This window comes from Dipteris shenzhenensis, chromosome 31 (assembly GCF_047967505.1).
Source record: "Dipteris shenzhenensis isolate YYH24624 ecotype China chromosome 31, Dip_SZ_1.0, whole genome shotgun sequence".
Taxonomy (NCBI): Eukaryota; Viridiplantae; Streptophyta; class Polypodiopsida; order Gleicheniales; family Dipteridaceae; genus Dipteris; species Dipteris shenzhenensis.
In genome coordinates this window covers 16,608,296-16,626,231 of record NC_141626.1, presented here as the reverse complement: position 1 = coordinate 16,626,231, position 17,936 = coordinate 16,608,296, and the positions used below count along the sequence as shown (strand labels likewise).

The window sequence follows — 17,936 nt, the reverse complement described above, 5'->3', positions numbered from 1 at the left end:
GTTCAAGATGGTAGGGAGCTAGGGCTGCGATGTGTGCAAGTGGGTTTTGAGAAAGAGAGAGGGGAGACTAAGGGGCTTAGCACATGGGAAGAAATAGGATGGGAATGGGAAAAGGTGGTCCCAAGTGGTCCCATGCATATTTCTATCCTATTCCCATCCCACCATGTGCTAACAAAAAAAGAACTAAGGATGGGTTTAGGAGGAAGAGGACACATGGCATCATTTCATGTGTTTAAGAGGTGGGGACCTTGTGGGGACAAGGACACATGTCATCCTTCCATGTTTTTGAATCCCTAAAAAAGGGGAACCCATTCTGACTGCCAAGGTCTAGAGGCCATGGTCCAGGATGGGAGAAAAAGTGGCTACTCCCATTCTAAATCCATCCTAGACCACTTGGTGTAGGATGGGAGTAATGATGACAAAAATATTCCCATCCTAAGCCCATGCTAGCCCCATCCATGTGCTAAGGCCCTAAGAATGGCCATTGAAAAATACCGAGAGACTAAGAATTGTTTTGGTTGCCTTTTATGGGGTAGGAGAATCCTATCTATTTGTCTTTTATCCAATAATAATAAGCCACATCATCTTCTTCTTTTTGCTTCTCATTTTGTGCTCCTGCTATATGCTCTTCTAGCAACCTCGCCTTTTCGCTCCTCTAGCAACTATGAATTGCAATTCATGGCCGTGTATGGGGAGATACGGGAAGTGATAGGAGCAGGAGAGGGGGACGGGGAGGACGGAATAAACGTGCAGGTTTGGGAGAAAGCAGAGGTCTGAAAATCGGGTGGAAAAAACAAAAAAGGTTATGCAAAGAACGAAAGGACACTAATTGTAGGCCTTATGCTTTTTTTTTGGTTTAGCACGAGTGCCTTTTTGTCCTTATCAATGGCTTTTTTGAGCATGTCATAATGCTAATGGCTGAAATAGAATCGCATACACAGCTCATTAAAGCGCGAAAACAAACAGAAAGCTATTTAAAAAGCGGCTCTATAAAACAAGATGAATTGCAATATCTCCCGCATCCAGCGTTTGCGCTGGGCGCAAATTGCTCTTGGCAGAGCCAAATGGCCCAAGATGGCCTTTCGGTGTCTCAACAAGCCATTTGCGCTGGGCGTAAATGAACTTTGTCACAGCCAAATGGCAAAACATGGCCATTCGGTAGCTCGAGAAGCCCTTTGCGCTGGGTGAAAATCTGTCATGCTTACGCCAAATGGACTTTGCTTGCACAACGCCTGAGGAAGACGCGTTTGCGCTGGGTGCAAACCATATAGTAAGGGACCAAATGGAGCTGCTCTGTATAGGACAAGGGAGAAAAGGCCTTCGTTCCATTCGCCATTTCGACGGTGAGATGAACGATTTCACAATCCTGAGGCGAAGCTCAGCAAAGTAAAAAGTACGGCCTCCAAGACAGTTATCTTATCCATGTTGAGTTATGGTTGGAGTTACCTTATCATTAGAGGCTCATGCACAGTTATCAGAATGTCTGTATTGGCATTTCGTAACCGTACGTTGGCAAGATACACCCACACCAAGCAAATGCAACTCAAAGAAGTAGAGAGCTGGCACCCCACATTCAAAATATGGGTGGCATCATAAAGAAAAGCCTTCAGATAGAATGCATGCATGTACAAATTTCCCCACTTAGCATCATAACTTAACAAGAAAAGTTGCTGCCTTGACGTTACCCATAAATTTAGAAAGATTCCCATTTTGGACTTCATATAGTTATACACAAAACACTGCAAGTCGAATCATTTTAAAGTAATGTTTTTTAACTGGTTTACATGCTAAAAACAAACTCAATCATGAATGAAGGTTACCATGTACAAGTAAATCTGCAATTTAACCCATTGTTGTAGAAGTATATGGCCAAGATGTATCTAGTGTAACAATTGAGAAGTCTTGAAAGCACAAGTATGAAACTAAAAGAATAGAAAGACAGAAAAATCTAAGAAGAGGGCGATGAGACAATGTAAAAAAGGCCCCAAGACCAGACTCTATTTTCAAAGAGAGCAAAGGCACGAAGGCTCCCATCTATTGAATTCATTCATTCAATCACCAATAAATTGTATGAGAGCTACACATCAAGCGGAGGAACTAATTTCTCCCAATTTAATACTCATGCTTCATGAGCCTCCACCTATTTTCATAAGGTAACTGTGTATGAGCCTCCACCTGCTGCTCAATTAATTCTTGGGAACCTTCATTTTGTGGAGGTGGCTATGGGCTGCTTGATTGCTTGGGTGGTAGATAGGGAGTCTTTACAAAATTCATACTATCACCACAAGTCCCAAGTGCTCCTACCGTTAACTTGGGTGGAGTTGGGGTTTCATGGAACTGCTGTTATACACACGTCAATAACATAATTAAGTAGACAAGTTGCATTTCTAGGATAATCGTTGAATGCACACTGTGTACAGCACAGAAGCCTAGGATGATTTTTTGCTCGGGGTTCAGATCCATTCATTCTTTGAACCAGACTCTCAACCTACCTTTTAGACCCAGCCTCATGAAAAGAAAGATACTTTATTGCTGGCTTGTTGTCTTCTAAGAACATCTTTGCATGAGACGTTCAAAGAATATAGAAATACAAGAAAGATACTTTATTGTTGGCTTGATGTCTGGTATTTTTCTAATCTAAGTTTTCAACAAAGGCCACATCTCTTAGTATGAGGATTTTTAGAGAGGATATTCCTTGATTTGATCCCAAGATTGATGCCAAGTGAACCAGTAGATTATATTGTTTTGCCTAATTGTATAAGAACTCCTGATTAATGTGTTGCAGATGGAGTCTAGTAGTGGACTTGGATCCTGCTATTCTTTGCAATCTCAGCAGGGCGAAGATTGCCAGAGACTACAATGTTAGAAGGTCCAAAGATCACCTCTGGAGCAATGCCTGCATCTCAGATATCTTCCTTGGAGAGAATCAGTGAGGAAGATGTGCCCAATCCTTCTGCATCAGAAATAGGTAAGGCATTTGAAAAAATGAAGGGACCAGCAGAGAGTAGCGGTGCTAATACATGAGCTTCAAGGTAAAGGTTATGAAATTGTTCAGAATGGTAAAAAATTATTTATGATATCATATTGATCATGTGATGCTATTGGGTATTGACGTTGATAATTGAATGATTTTCTAAAATTCGATATTTGCTTGAAAGTAAAGAGGCACGAGATATCCATCTTCCTAGAGAGCTAAGTAACCGATATGAAAAGTGCATTAAGGTGCTCTTGTGATAGCAGATCATGGACACACTCATTGTCAAGAAAGAAACGTAGGTGCCTCTGATACCCTTGTGCAGGCTCGTCATAAACGAGGCCATCAGGACGGTGGGAGACAATGTAGGTGTCTTGGCAGAGATATTTGACCAATAGGGGTACTTGGTGTCACTCGGGCGTCCTGGCGAGTCGGAGCTCACTTGGATATATGAGGATCGACAGCAAGCAGGCCCTACGTGGGAATTGGTAAACCATGAATTTGAGAATGAATTGGATACGAGACCAGATTGGGTCAACCTAAAGGGAAATAAATTTTTAGTTTGGGATGGAAACCATCGACTCAAGGCATGGTTAGGGAGGATAAACACAGGTACGTTCTTTTGCATTTACTGTATGTAATTTTTATTTATAGCATGTGTTTTTTTTTCCCCTTTTAAATATTAAGAGTGAACTTGCTTTACAGTGTATTCAAATATGATGGATCGGCACATTCGAGTTCACCTGCAAGTTCTTACAGTTCGAGCATAGTTCGAGCATACACAAGAGGGTGAGGTGTTGTTAGCACTAGCCTAGGTCAAAAGGTATGAATCCACTGTCATGCTTATTGTTATGCTTTGACTTTCTAGTTTTTTGGTGTCTTAAAATGGCCGTCTAACCAATTGCATGTCCATGTGTAGGCTTGCACATGTACATGTCCCGCACACTATCGCACGTGATATATTTATGATGCCAAAATTCGACACTACAAACAAAGAGACACTCATGTGCTATTTTGCAGCGGAGGACAAAAGATTGATTGAGGGTCTGTTGTTGAAGGAGAGGAGTGGGCCCTTAAAGGCATGGTACAACTTGCCCATGTCCATACTTGGACAGTTTGTTTTTAGGGTGAGTGCTTTAAATATGTTGGTTGATTACTTGGTAATGATTTCTAGATTATGTCAAAAAAGTTGTGGTTCTTTTTTTCGTAGGATGAGTACCAAAAGAAGTACTAGGAAGAGATGGACAAAACGGACAACTTCGACCGTGTCATTGGAGGAGTGTGAGAAGGTACAAGGCAAGGCGTTGGAGAAGGCTAAGGAGAAGGTGAGGAGTAGAGGATATCGTTTGCAGTCGATTGCCAATCCAACGAATGGTGAGGGATTTTTTAGCGTCTTGTTCTCCATAAACTGGGAGCAGAAAGGAAAGATCTAAAACGGAGGACAAGCTTACCATGTTGGGTGCATTGAAACTATCTGCAGTGAGGTTTCTCTTCCATCCCTTTTGTTTATTTCTTTGTGTTGTATGCTTCAAGTTGTTGGAAGACGGGTTTGATTAATGGATTTTCTAATGGCAGGAAAAAAGAGGTCTTGAGAGTGCTTGTAGGAGATACAAATGTGCAGATGGAGCTAGGCATGCCACGTGACAATAAGGAGGGGAGGAGGTACATTGCAAGGGAGACATATTGGTCTCAAATGATTGAGAAGGCATGCGAGATCATGAATGTGCCATTTGATGGTCTAGGCATTGAGTTCCCTGGTGATGCAGTGAAGTATTTCAGAGCATGCCGGCAGATTCACTTCCAGAATACATTTTTGGACGTAGTAGGTGAGAAATTTTGGTTTTGGGAAATCTTTTGTGCAATCAAATATTTGAAATCATGCCGGAACATTCTCTCATAAAATGCCTATCAATAACATACCAAGCGATATGAAGAGCTCACTAGTTGCAGAGAAGCAGCTGCAAATAATATGTCTGTGTGGCACCTAGTGTACAAGTAATGAACGTTGGATGCTCTAGTCCACATGGAAAGTCACATAATAGTATATGATGATGGATTAATAGTTACGTGAATGGCTTGCAAGTGGTTTTTCAAGCTGGTGGGAGAGCGTGCTCTAAATGAGATGCCGGTGGAGTGCCATGATTGGTTGATAACGAAAGGGCCACCATGCATGTTTCTTGACACCACATGGTCGTAGTGCCCTGGTGGGTTGTCAGAGTGGGAGATGCAGAGATGCCCCTGGTGGTTGGATTATCCTCTCAACAAGGTTCTTGAATCAGAGAAGGAGCTACGCAAATGTAAATAAGTGTTCCTCTTGGTTCATTGCTTGAGTGTGTCATTCATATTTCAAGGAATGCATTGGAATGAACATCGTTTTAATGCATGGTTTAGAATTTGTCATGTGGAGGCAAGCGCCAGGCAAGAGGACAAGGGACATTGGTTCCAATACCAAGGAGCTACATACCAAGAGAAGAAATGATGGGAGAGTGTCGTAGGCAACAAGTAGGGTGTTACAATTTGGTATTGTTGTTGAAGGAAGGGGTAGCGTGAAATAAGCGCTCGCGAGTTTATGCGATTATGCACTCCCCTGACGATAATACGGAAAATGTCATTGCAATAGTTATTGATTCTCTAAATTTATTGCTAGAGACTTCGTATTTATGCACTCCCCTGACGATAATACGGAAAATGTCATTGCAATAGTTATTGATTCTCTGAATTTATTGCTAAAGACTTCGTATTATTTGCCGTCAGCCAACAGATGAGGGGGACAACAGATCTGATGACACGGAATCACAGAGGGGAGATGGTAAGGGAACAAAGGTGCCTCCAATATTATGTCCGTAGATGGCATTGCAAGTACTTAATTGACATTGTGTTTTCTACTGGCTGCAGAGGAGGCTGTATATCATAGGGTAGTGAGAGTTGACTGGCTGGATGTGCACTTATCATTAGTGGATGGAAAGCGGCACTAGTATTTATTCAATAGTTTGTAGGTGTATTTTAATCAAAATGGTATGAATATGCTTATTGATGTGAATGTCTCTATTCTTCAGGTCTCATGTGAAAGTAAGGAATTTTCTTAAGTTGCTGACCCCTCCATCAATCACAATTGAAGACGCACGCTGATGGTATACCTTGACTGCGGCTACATGCAAGAGAATCCCAAGGAGATGGTACATGAAATCTCATTCAAATGGTAGTACAGTTTCAAATATGTTTATGCACAAATTTGCAAAAGTTTGACTTGTTTAAGTTTTCATGGTTACAGATGACCTAGCTAGTCTTGGGTATGTGGCAGCGTCGTGGATGCAAGATCCCCACGTACTACAATAAAGCCTTAGCAGAGAAGAGCCTTCGCAATGACATATGCGTTAGCTAGTCAAACTGGATAAGGGAGACAAAATCCACATCTTCAAAGGCACACAAGAGGGACGCAAGTTCGTGCGAGGTGGTGCGAAGAGATAACTTGGATTGATCAAGTGATTTTAATTTGCAGGTGCTTTTTTCAGTCTTTGTGTATGGTTGGTTTGTTAACAATTGAGGATCTTGTTTCCAGGTTTCTCTTGCACACATTCACGCAAGAGGGGGACGTGGTTGTGGATGCATTTGTAGGCACGGGAAACATGGCACGTGCATGTGTAGAGCTAGGCAGACATTGTGTCTCTTAAGAAAGATGATGACATGGTGACTGTTTACTTGAAGCCCTTAGAGCACAAGCATCCAGATGCCAAGAAAGGGGAATGAGATTTTCCTATTTTGTGATGACAATATACATTTTGTGCTCTAGGGCTTTGAACAGATATTTATGTATTTGAACTTATATTTGTTTAAATTTTGTGGACCATTGCTTTGAACTAATGTTTCATTTTATCTCTATGGTTTGTGTTTTTCATTGTTTGTTACATCCATTAGAAAAAAGAGAGTAGATATCAATTTTTGAACATAGATATCAGATGATGTGTGAGAAATAGAGCAATGAAGTGAACTAGGAAGCTGTAGACTATTGAATGAGCTATGACTTTGTTTTTGAACTCATGTCAATCGGAGACCTAGAGATAGAGATACGTTTCATTTTATCTCTATGGTTTGTGTTTTTTACTATTCGTTTCATTCCATTAGGAAAAAGAGAGTAGATATCAATTTTTAAACATAGATATTAGATGATGTGTGAGGAATCGTAATATGTGAAGTGAACTAGGAAGTTGTAGACCATTGAATGAGCTATGACTTCATTTTTGCAATCATATCAATCTGCTCGCCTAAACTGTGGCCGCTCGCCTAAAAATTTTACCCAGATTGGACCTTCTCAATTTTGTGGTAGATAAAGATAAAGATTAAGATTGGACCTTAACATCTTTAAACTTTTCTTATCACTTGGTCATGTAGTCAATTTTGAGGTTCTATGCCTGGAGTAGTACTCCAAAAAGAATGTTATAGTTATGTGTTTTAGTCCTTATAGCCTTTGTAAATCACCTCTGGTCATCATATGATGTAGGGCATGTGATATGCATGTGCCTCCATGGTACCTCTTGCAGACATGAGAAACTAGGTCCACACAAAGGCCTAAGATTAATCCTTGTATACGCAAGAGAGAGAACGATTTGGGGGAGGTTTATCCCATTTTTGTAAACCTGACCCTTGGGCACCCTTGCTAGCATGAGATCCTAGCCATAGATTTATCCTTGACTGCCATGAGATGGCTTGTGAAACTATGTGACTAGATGTATCCTTGACATAGCATGAGGTAAACCCTTGAGGGGGGATATGTTGGGACATTTGTGATAAGGGCTTGCTCTAAGGTGCATGTGTGCATCTAGTAGAAGTCACATGCTTGTGCGTGTGTGTAATGAAGCACACTTAGTGCTATCTAGGACCATGACATAGGTGATGATGCAATAGAAGGTGCCCTCTTCAAGAGGTGCCAATGATTTAGGAAGTCCCTGTGATGTAAGGGTGATTGCCTTTGATGTAGGAAAGGGACCTATGATCTAGGCCACCCTCTCTCCCACCTATGATCTAGGCCACCCTCTCTCCCACTATAAAATGAGACGCTTCTCTCTCACAATTAATAAAACACACATTTTGGTCCTCTCTTGTGTTCTCAACTCGTCATGATGCATCTCTTCTCTCCCACCACTTCCCAACAAGTGCTATCCAAAGGGCATGTAAGGCTATTGTGTGAGAGAGAGAGAGAGATGAACTGAGAGGAACGTGGACTGAGAGAGCTAAGGGAGATGGCTGAAAAATGAGAGGTGACTGAGTGAATACTGAGAGATGAAGTGCTAAACTGAGAGGAATGTGTACTGAGAGAGTTGAGAGAGATGGCTAAGAACTGAGAGGTGACTAGTGACTACTAAGAGATGGAAGTGCTAAACAAAGACTGCTGAAACAGAATACCCAAAACTCGAACCCTGTCTGTCTGCTGTCCAAACCTTGGTTGTAGGGTGTGGAGTCCCTGCCTTCAATGGCAAACTTGTACCGCCGGAAGTCTTTGGAGCAGGAATGGAACGGCACAAGGGGCTGGAGCTGAGCTGAGGACTGGCTGACTAAATAAGGGAAGAAGGGCCAAGCGGGCCAAACAGACCGACTGGTCAGCTGGTTGGACTGACCCAATGGTTGGGTCAACCAATCTAGACCTGTAACTAAATGTGTTCATCTAACTAGCTAGACTTGTTCTCCAGTGGGTACTAGCGGACTGACATCATGCAACCACCAACACTACAACAACGCTTGTCAAAACTTGACGTATCCTCGGGGGTACAACTCTCATCCAGTCTGACAATATCAACAGCATTCACCTAGCCAAACAACTCTTGTCAAAACTTGACTTATCCTCCAGGATCCAACTCTCATCCACTCTGACAATATCAACAGGATTCACCTAGCCAAAGAAAACGTCTTTTCACGATTGCCAAAACATATAGAGTTGCATTAAAACTTTATTTGAGAGAAGTTTCTATTCAGAGAAGTTTATCTTGTATATTGTTCCACACATGAGACGTATACAAAACACCTCAGTTATGACGAGTTTCCTTACTTTTTGCCGTGACTTGGAGCGACGCATAAACTTCCAAAAAGGGAAATAATAGATGACACTTTGCTCCCCATTCTACAGTTTTGGAATTTAGTCCTAAAACGTTTTTCCAAACATGCATCTTGTTTTGTAATGACTTCCACAACCTCTACACATTTTCAGTTGTGCTCTTCAGTTTCAAAATCTACCTTCATCTTATGAAGTGCAATTTAAGAGGTATTCATCATATGTGCATACTAGCAAATACTTACACGATTGGTAAAAAGGCATATAAAGCGCCTAATAGAGGTTCATCTAGGATTTCATATATATGCTTGTATTTTCTCTTCCAAGGAGAGCATTAATTTTGCATCCTCCACTTCTCCTGTTGTGGCATCTCTTCTCCTCTAACATACTTGCACATCCTTTGCTTTTCAATGAGAGTGTTGATTTTGTATTGTGGCCTTCTCTTGTTGTGTGCCAAAGAGATGGACAAGCCTTTCCACTTCCTGCCAGATAAGCCTATTTAGAAGAGCACACCTATAAAATAACCAGGGAGAGAGAGCACACTTTGGAAAACCTGAAAACCCCAAATAAGGGATACAGTGAAGGGGTTCTGTTTCTTCACCAACATAACATGCCTAAAGGAAGAGAATTGCACATACTTTTTACCTTCTAAAACCAGTTTACCAATACACTATGCAGCTGAGCTTGTCTAATTCATGTAGAGAAAGCTAATTCTATCCAATATAAAACCAGTAAGGTAATTGGAGATCTAAGGCTTACCTTATTGTCAGACACTCTACTCTATGGAATATTCTAATTGCAAACTGCTGCTGAGCAGGTATAGACTAACAGAAGAAGAATATCTGAAAACTTTCAGTAAATGCCTTTTGAAGACAGATATATGTGCCAGTATACCATCTATTTAGGGAGGGCTACTGTCATTTGGCATCAGGCCCATTGATGAGCAAACTGTAATTAAACCTTGTAATTGAAGTAGTTCCAAATGAGTATACACCAAAGACAAAGGCCCAGTGATGAGAAAACTGCAATCGAGCCTTGTCATTCAACTAGATTCAAAGGAGTATACACCAACGAAAATAAGACTTTGAAGTGGTTCAATAAAAAGCCTGGGTCCCTTTTCTTCTAGCATAGCATCTTAAAGCAAACTAAATCAATACACCCTCCATATGATCTTATACTTACGCAAAGCATAGCACAATTACAGGTAAGTCTGCCCACCTCATTCATCTGCTTCCAAAAGCAGGAGTATGTCACCTGCATAAAGATATATCAACTGAAGTACACACATCTTTAGACAGCAAAGGGCTCTCTGTTGCCTTCGTAAGAAAAGACAAGGCTAGTACAAGGAAAGTACACACTAGAGAAAGGAGCTGGGAATACATGGTCTGTTAAAATCATTCCAACACCAAGTTGGTAAAGAGAAATTCTCAGTTTTAGAATACTCACAGAGATCTCTCATTGTTAGAATACTCAGAGAGATGCTACTTAAGTGAAGGAATCTGATTGCACAAATCACAGTTGGGGAGAGAGAGGAGTGGGCATAAACGTGGCAGCAGCCTGTATAAATTCTTCAAAAAGGACTTGTATCTATAAAGCCTCTCCTCTTCCTTAGACCTGTGATGGTTTGACAGCTTACAATTGTTTAGGCAAAAGTATCACCGTTTCATATTTAATTGTAGAAAGTGCAACGACCTACCAAACAATGACCAGATAGCTCTTTTTATTCATTAGTAATGTAGTAAGGAAACATATTGCTAATACTTTGGGCCTGATGGACAGGAAAGATTTTGCTCAGTCCCCTTTGAGAAGCCCAAATGTCATCCAACATACACTGCTGACATCTATAAGTGTACATCAACCTCCTAACATAGGCCATATATGAAAGGTATCTCCAGTTTCATGCCAAGTACAGACTGACATGCTGAAATTGTCAATCTCATAAACAGAAGCAGGCACCAATCAGCAGACAAACGGCAAAAAATGGTAGGGAGGCACCTTCATCACCTCGGCATGCTGGTTCACAAAAACTACACCTAAAATACTTAAGAGAATCAGAATGGACTTGATATAGCTCAGAAATAAATCAAAGATTTCCTTTCAAACTTTATATACAATAGTCATATGTGCCTGGGGGATTTAAAATCAAAACCTCCCCATGTATCTCCCACTCATTCCTTTTGATGATAGCTTTGAGATACCCAGTCACTCAGGCAGGCTGAATGGATCTGTCAGTAAAGCAATGGCACGCCATCTTCGGACAAAAGAAAAAGCGGTGCTGCTTGCACTGTGACTCTTTGAGTCATGAATTGGTCAAAAGTACCGTGAAGGTACACATCATGTCTCCATGGGCACGTTGGGACGTGGCACACCAAAACTCCCAGTAGCTGTCCACACATTCCAGGCAGGATACCAGTGAATGTCTCAGGAGGTAACCATAACGTTGGTATTCTCAGGAGCGACAATTTGAGGATGATTGTGTTCCCCTTCATATGTGACAGTAAGCATGTTAGGATCATCCGAAGCACGCTCCACATGCTTTCTGGCAGGGCAGCCTCTGACACTGCTACACTTATAATAACCCCTGAACCAAGTAAATCACCGGCTAATGTCAGACCATATTGTAGAGGCTTAAGGTAGGACTACAAAATTTTACATAGAGTTCACTGAAATACCTAGGATGAGGAGAGCCCTTTATTGGTTTTTGTCCGTACTTTCTCCACGAATAGTTATCAGGCGGTATATCTGCCATCTTCAGACTGATGGCAGGCACTCTGACGACAGTCTTATTTCTTGACTTCCTGGAAAAAAAACGATCTGTAAGAAATCTGATATGCAAAGACGCTGAAATCAATAAGATCCTTCCAAATCTAAGGAGAGCATCAAGCAAAATTTGAAGGAAAGATGTATGTTTTCATGGTATCAGCACGGCTACCCATGTATCGTACAGATCTAAGAAAATTGGACAAATAAAGACACACAAGAAAGACGGGATTCCGAGATTCATCAACAAACAGTATTTAGCTTCACAAACCTGCGTTTGGAGCAGTGGCACCTCCCCGAGCTATTGCATTTTCCTCCCCCCTCTTCGGACTTTCCTGAACATTTTCTCTTGACAGCAGAGATTGGGGGACGACCACTTCCCACTGTGGCAAAAGCCTGCTGAAGTACTGACTGCTTAGGATTTGTCACACTGCCATCCATGCTGAGAGATGACATGAAGGAATTGGTGGTAGTGGAGAGTGGAGGCGTGCAGCTGACTGAGCTTTCGAGATGAGATTTTCCGATCATATCGGAGTGGGATTGTTGATTAAGTGAGGAGCTTTGCAGCTGGCTTTGAGGCTGCTGCGCGTGAGTCATTTTATCCGTAGATCCATTGGAGGCGAGAACATTCGAGCCCTGAAAAAAGTATTGCTGAGGAGGCAATGCCAGAATAGAGGATTCGGGACGGTAGAGAGCAGGGGTGGTAAGGAGACCTGCATTAGCAGAGGTGCTCTGGGAAGAAAGGAATCTATGCTGCGACTGCTGCGGGACAACCACGCAGGGGGCATAGAGCGAAGAGGTGTTTAGACCACCCACCGGATGAGAAGGGAATGATCGCTGGGCTTGTTGGGCGTAGACAAAAGAAGAGGAAGGCGGATTGAACACAGAGTTGGGGAGGGGGACGTCTGGCTTAACCGAAGGATTTGCAAGAGGGAGAGGAGGCTGTTGGGACTGCGGATGGTGGTGGTGGTGCTGCTGCTGTTTGAGCTGAGAGGGGAGTACAGTGGAGAAGGCAGTGGAGGGGATGATGTTGGGAGCTTCAGGGGAGCCGCTACTGAGGGAAGAGGGGCTGAGGGAGGGGAATCGAGCAGCATTCGGAGGGGGAGCACCAGGAGCGGGCTGAGGGCGAAAGAGGGTGCTGCTGCTGGCCTTCTCATCGTTGGATTCACCACCTCCCTCGGAGCTGCAGCTACTGGGAGTTTCCATGAGAGCATCAGAGAGGCGAGCCAAGGAGGCAGCGTGGGAGCTTCCGGGGCCTCTGCGGAAGCGAGCATGGCCGGATCTACTGAGCAGGGAGACGACCTTCTTGAATTTGGAGATGGTAGCATCGGCAACAGAGGAGCAATCGGGCTCCAAGAAACGAAGGTGCTGCTGCTGGGGGGGGGGCTGCGGCTGATGAGGGTGAGAAGGGTGGGAGAGGAGGTGAATGAGGCGCTGCATGCTTTCGAGGCCAGCAGAGGCAGCTTCACGGACATCGTGGTCAAGCTGGAGGGTGGAGAGGCTGTGGTAGTCGAGCATTTCGACCGCCATAGCCAAAAAGCAGAGAGCTTGGTGAAGGAAGAAGGGGGCTGAGGAGCAGCGGAGGAAGACGAAGATGAAGAAGAAGAAGAAGAAGAAGAAGAAGATGAAGCTGAAGAAGGTCCAAAACAACCTCTTTGATCCAAAGGCCTCACCACCCACATGCATAAAAGTGTCCCCTTCCCTTAGAGAGAGAAAACCCAACTTCCCTCTTTCCTTATGAGAGAGAATCCCTCGCGATTCAGTTCATTTTGTTCCCCCTGCCGCCCGAAACGGCCGTTTCCCGAAGAGAGAGAGAGTGTCTCTCTAGAGAGAGGAGAGCGGTAGTTACCTTAGTCAACAGCTTCCACTACGCGGACATCAAGAAAAAGCCTCTTTATTTTTTATTAAATTGGGCTGTTTTTTATTCAACGTCTTAAAATACGGTCAACGCGCCCACTCTGCCCTTTGGTGGAGTTAATGCGGTAGTCAACAAATACGGTGGGCCCCGCTGTCCCCCCGCCTGTACGCCGTCCGATCCTCTGCTGCAATCGGACGGCTCCCATCCCCCGATGCAATCCGACGGCTCTGCTTCCCCTTAGCGTTGACTTTGTGAACGACCCATTATTCATTTTTCACAGTACCCCTCATACATAGTGCCAAATTTATTGCTTTCCCTTTTGGCTTTATTCCCACAGCCTACCCCCAAGAAAGCATAAAAGACTTTAGTATTGTAGATCATCAAAAACTACCAAATGGATAGGATAGACTACATGCCTTCTTGAAGGAGAGAGGCAAAATGTCGCTCCAAAATAGTAAATAGAATTATTACCAAAGACATTTTACAATGCCTAACGCTAAAATACACTATAGTTGGCTATGCATGTGTATGCTAACACCTATATAGTGCCTTTGTAGAAAATTGATAAGGAATTTCTTATTGAGCTTTCTTTTTGCAATTTTGAAGCTAGACTTAGAGCTTGGTTGGCATTTTCAAAGGGAAGTGATGGAAAGCCAAGTGTAACGTTTGGGGGAGACTTTGAAAGAGATAAGTTTTGTCATCTAATGTATTTGCATGTCTTTGTTGAGGGGTTATGGGTGTGAATCAAGTTAGGCCGCGTTGAATTTTTGTTTGCTTTTACTTGAAAAAACTTGAATATTCGAATCGAAGGAGTCCTTCACACACCTCTCTCTCTCTCTCTCTCTCTCTCTAAAACACACACACACATACACACAACACCCACCAAGTTCCCGTTTTGTCACTTAAGAATGAAACCAACGGAAAAGAAAAAAAGCAATTTTAATTAATTTTATCCCCCAAAGACCTAGGCACTCCAACAAGTTATTCATTCTAGTGAAGGTCAATGTGTACAAAACTATATAAATTATTAGTAATGCCCCCAACAATGTCTTTCCTTTTCCTATGGTGCATAATGGGGTCCATAGTTGAATGTTTCGAATAATGTATTACAAGATATCAAGGTCTTCTAACAGATCATCTAACTTGTAGCTTGCAATTCACTTCTCATTTTTCCACACCAACATGCACTACTAAGTGTTAGAATTGTATAATGATTAAGATAGGATACATAAGCTCAATGTTAGTAACTAAATATCGAATTTACCATTCAAAAAAGGTCATACCAATTATCAATGCTTGGCAAGAAAAGTAAGATATGGTAGAACTCTTTAATAAGAAAACTAAGAGGGGTCATCCATCTAAGGCTTTGTTATAGCCCAAGGTACCTTATCACAACACATTGAAGGCACTTTTGACAACTCTCATGGGCATCATGACCTGAAGAGAGGTTTGACCTACCCTACCCTAAGAAAAGCGTGTACAAAGTGGCAAGCCATGTGGGTGAGTGGAAGCATCGTATAACTAGAATAAAAGAATTCATGGAAGGGGGGTCTATAGAGTGTACCTTGTTTAAAGATTTCTTATTAGCTCACATGCTTTGCTCACATTCATTGGTTGGTATGATAACTCAAAGTGTGCATGTACATGACTAAATATTGAATACATGAAAAACATTCTTATCTATTTGGAAGAGAACATGAGCAAGATAGAGAAGTCAACCACATCACCTAACCCTTTTCTACCTTGAAAACCCACCAAAACATCGCTTGCAAAGATGGGGATGGGTACGTGCCCCTTCACTTTATTTCAATTCCTATGAACTAAATGTTTTCAAAAAGTCAAAAAGACATCCATCTTTGCTTTGAAAAGCTTTCCTCACCAAACCATGTTTGCAAAAGTCAATGATTTTAAAGTATTAAATGGCGAAAAGTGATTGTTGGTATAAACTTTGCAAGCTATGCTAGGACAACAATTTTGGGTGGTTCTTTCTATAATCTTTGAGAATAATTGTCATTCTTAAGGCAAAATAAAAAGAGAAATCTTTCATGAGTATTTTAACACGAATGATGTTTTCAAGATAAATCCACATTGTAAGCTTTCATTGAGCTTTTAATCAATAGAAATATGATTCTTAAACATTGTTTAGTGAGATTGGATCTTCTAATGGAGTCTTGAAAAGGCTAATGAAAATTTTCATGGCTTATCATTTCAAATCAAAGAATATAGACAATTTAGAAAAGAACATTCTATAGTTGTGAGCCATGATGCGTATATGTTTATGAAACGGCCTTGCCTATTTTGTGCTGACTTGGGATGGTTTTCAAAGCTAGAAACCCTCCTTTATCACACCCTTCTCAAAGCACCATTAAATCAATGTATGTTATCTAAGAATTTAACCAGGTATATTAACCCCATGAATTTGACAAGCAATGTTGTAATTCTTTTAAACAAGCCTATTTAAAGTATTATGTTATGGCAATAAAAACCTAAACCCTTTCGTCACATATCATCTAAACAACCATCAAAACCGCTTTCAAATTAGTAATTGAATTTAATGTCCAATCCACAAAAAGGATGAAAATTAAATGAAATCCCTTATGACCATGGGTGTGTGTTTCTGCCACAGAATCAAAATTTGGTATTCAAATGCCTTGTTTCCAAAAGGTATATGAGAATTTAAGAAGTCATGAAGGAAATTTTGTATTAGAAGAGAAAACCCTAAGTTAATATGTGATAATTCATGACTATTATTAATAAGCATTAAAGACAAATACTTATCATCTTGAAATTTGCTTATGTGAAACACATGGATCTCTAGATCTCACATATTGAAAACCGGTCCTTTCTAAAATTAAATTTTGCAACTAGAAAATCTGATATTTTCTTTACTTATACATAAAAATGAAATGAAACAAGCTATAGGGGTCTGTGAAAATTGAGCTTGTTGTGCACAATCCAAAATCTTTGGGAGAAATGGAAAAAAAGAGGGGAGATTAGAATCTGTGAGAATATCACCATAGGCATTACTTGAGAATTGATATTATTGGCAAGCAATCATGACACTAACAACTGCAAATACTGGATCTCATCATGAAAGTGTCGACGAATTCTTTGAGTTAAAGAACCCTAAAAGGGCTAGTTGAAGGCATGACATAGGAATGAAGTATAAATTACTGTACATAAGTGGTTCATGATTGAAAAGTCGATAAGTGGCCCATGACTAAAGAATCAATGTAATTGGAGAGTTTTGAAAAAACTTATTGATGGTATTCTACCATATAAAGTAATATGACAATGGTTTTCAAACAAATTCGCTAATAGCATCGCAGTATAGACTTATGATTGAGCTTCTTGAATCATATTGCCATGGAACATTTCAAAATTCTAGAGATCATGCCTTATGTGTGTTGTGTCCTAGAAACTTGTGGACAATGGGGCCCTTCCAATCGATACACTCTGAAACAAGGTTAGGGCCATGACTTCATTCCATTTGATGCACAATGCATTGCGAGTTTCATGTTGTACTATATACCTAGCCTTTTAAATAACCATGTCTCTAAAACATATAATCGAGTCACATTTTCAAGATAAAAATTAGAGATAGGCAAGTGCATCCAATACAATCTAGACACCAAAATTGACTCCCCTTTAGGTTGGAACATGAAGTACATTTACAATTTTTCACAAATATGCAACAAAACCTAATCGGCCACCCGAAGGTTAGCCTCAACTAACCTCATAGTAGACCTAGGACCCCCTCCTAATATGCCAATTTTTGTATGAGGTCCTATTTATTTTTTGAGGCTGACCACCCCATTAATAAAGCTGACATTTTTTATTTTTTTAAAATCACAAATATCTCCATATTCTATTTTTCCTTGACGTTTTCCCTTGCATCATTGAGGCATCATTGTGTGAACAATATCAATACGATCAAGCCTTCTTTGTTCTTTTCCAAACTATATCAGTATCATTAACCCTCCCAAAAGAACATATTGCAGGCATATTGCATACTCTAAATGTAGGATTTATGTGTAACAGATATGTAAGGCTTTTAACACTAGTAGGTTGGCTTAAAGGGAAACTTCCTTACAAGTTCATTTTAAAGTACCTCAAAAATCTCATATAGAAGGTTCATCATCTCATTCCTTGTCTCTTTTATTACAAATCAATAATCACTTAAGTAGTTGTATATTCTCACATAATTGTAAAATCATTATTTTTTACCCTTAGTTTTAAAATTATAGATTGCATATATTTGGTATGTCTTTAGGTATCAAATTGGAATTATTATGGTCCAA

General features: G+C 41.0%; 1 protein-coding gene and 2 long non-coding RNA genes across 3 annotated transcripts; 2 read left to right on the top strand and 1 right to left on the bottom strand.

Moving 5' to 3' along the window:
- The first annotated feature begins 3,847 nt into the window (after positions 1-3,847).
- Positions 3,848-4,798, top strand: LOC147881111 (uncharacterized). Its single transcript, XR_015543990.1, has 3 exons — positions 3,848-4,101; positions 4,185-4,458; positions 4,550-4,798. It is a non-coding gene; the product is annotated as an uncharacterized LOC147881111 (long non-coding RNA).
- Positions 4,799-6,093: 1,295 nt separating this feature from the next.
- On the top strand, positions 6,094-6,810 carry LOC147881110 (uncharacterized). The gene is made up of 3 exons (XR_015540500.1): positions 6,094-6,150; positions 6,246-6,425; positions 6,534-6,810. It is a non-coding gene; the product is annotated as an uncharacterized LOC147881110 (long non-coding RNA).
- Positions 6,811-11,086: 4,276 nt separating this feature from the next.
- On the bottom strand, positions 11,087-13,414 carry LOC147881109 (uncharacterized). The gene is made up of 3 exons (XM_087369952.1): positions 12,049-13,414; positions 11,690-11,815; positions 11,087-11,598 (listed from the first exon to the last, which is right to left on the bottom strand). The coding sequence occupies exons 1-3, from the start codon at positions 13,305-13,307 to the stop codon at positions 11,439-11,441; spliced, it is 1,545 nt and encodes a 514-aa protein (XP_087226078.1). The 5' UTR covers positions 13,308-13,414; the 3' UTR covers positions 11,087-11,438.
- Between the last annotated feature and the right edge of the window lie 4,522 nt (positions 13,415-17,936).

Bases quoted from the DNA above. Each gene is read 5' to 3' on its own strand.
- LOC147881109 (XM_087369952.1), bottom strand. From the start codon at position 13,307: ATGGCGGTCGAAATGCTCGACTACCACAGCCTCTCCACCCTCCAGCTT. The intron at 11,816-12,048 runs GTTTGTGAAGCT...TTTTTTTTCCAG, and splicing joins TGCCACTGCTCCAAACGCAG to GAAGTCAAGAAATAAGACTG. The intron at 11,599-11,689 runs GTATTTCAGTGA...TACTTGGTTCAG, and splicing joins AAGGGCTCTCCTCATCCTAG to GGGTTATTATAAGTGTAGCA.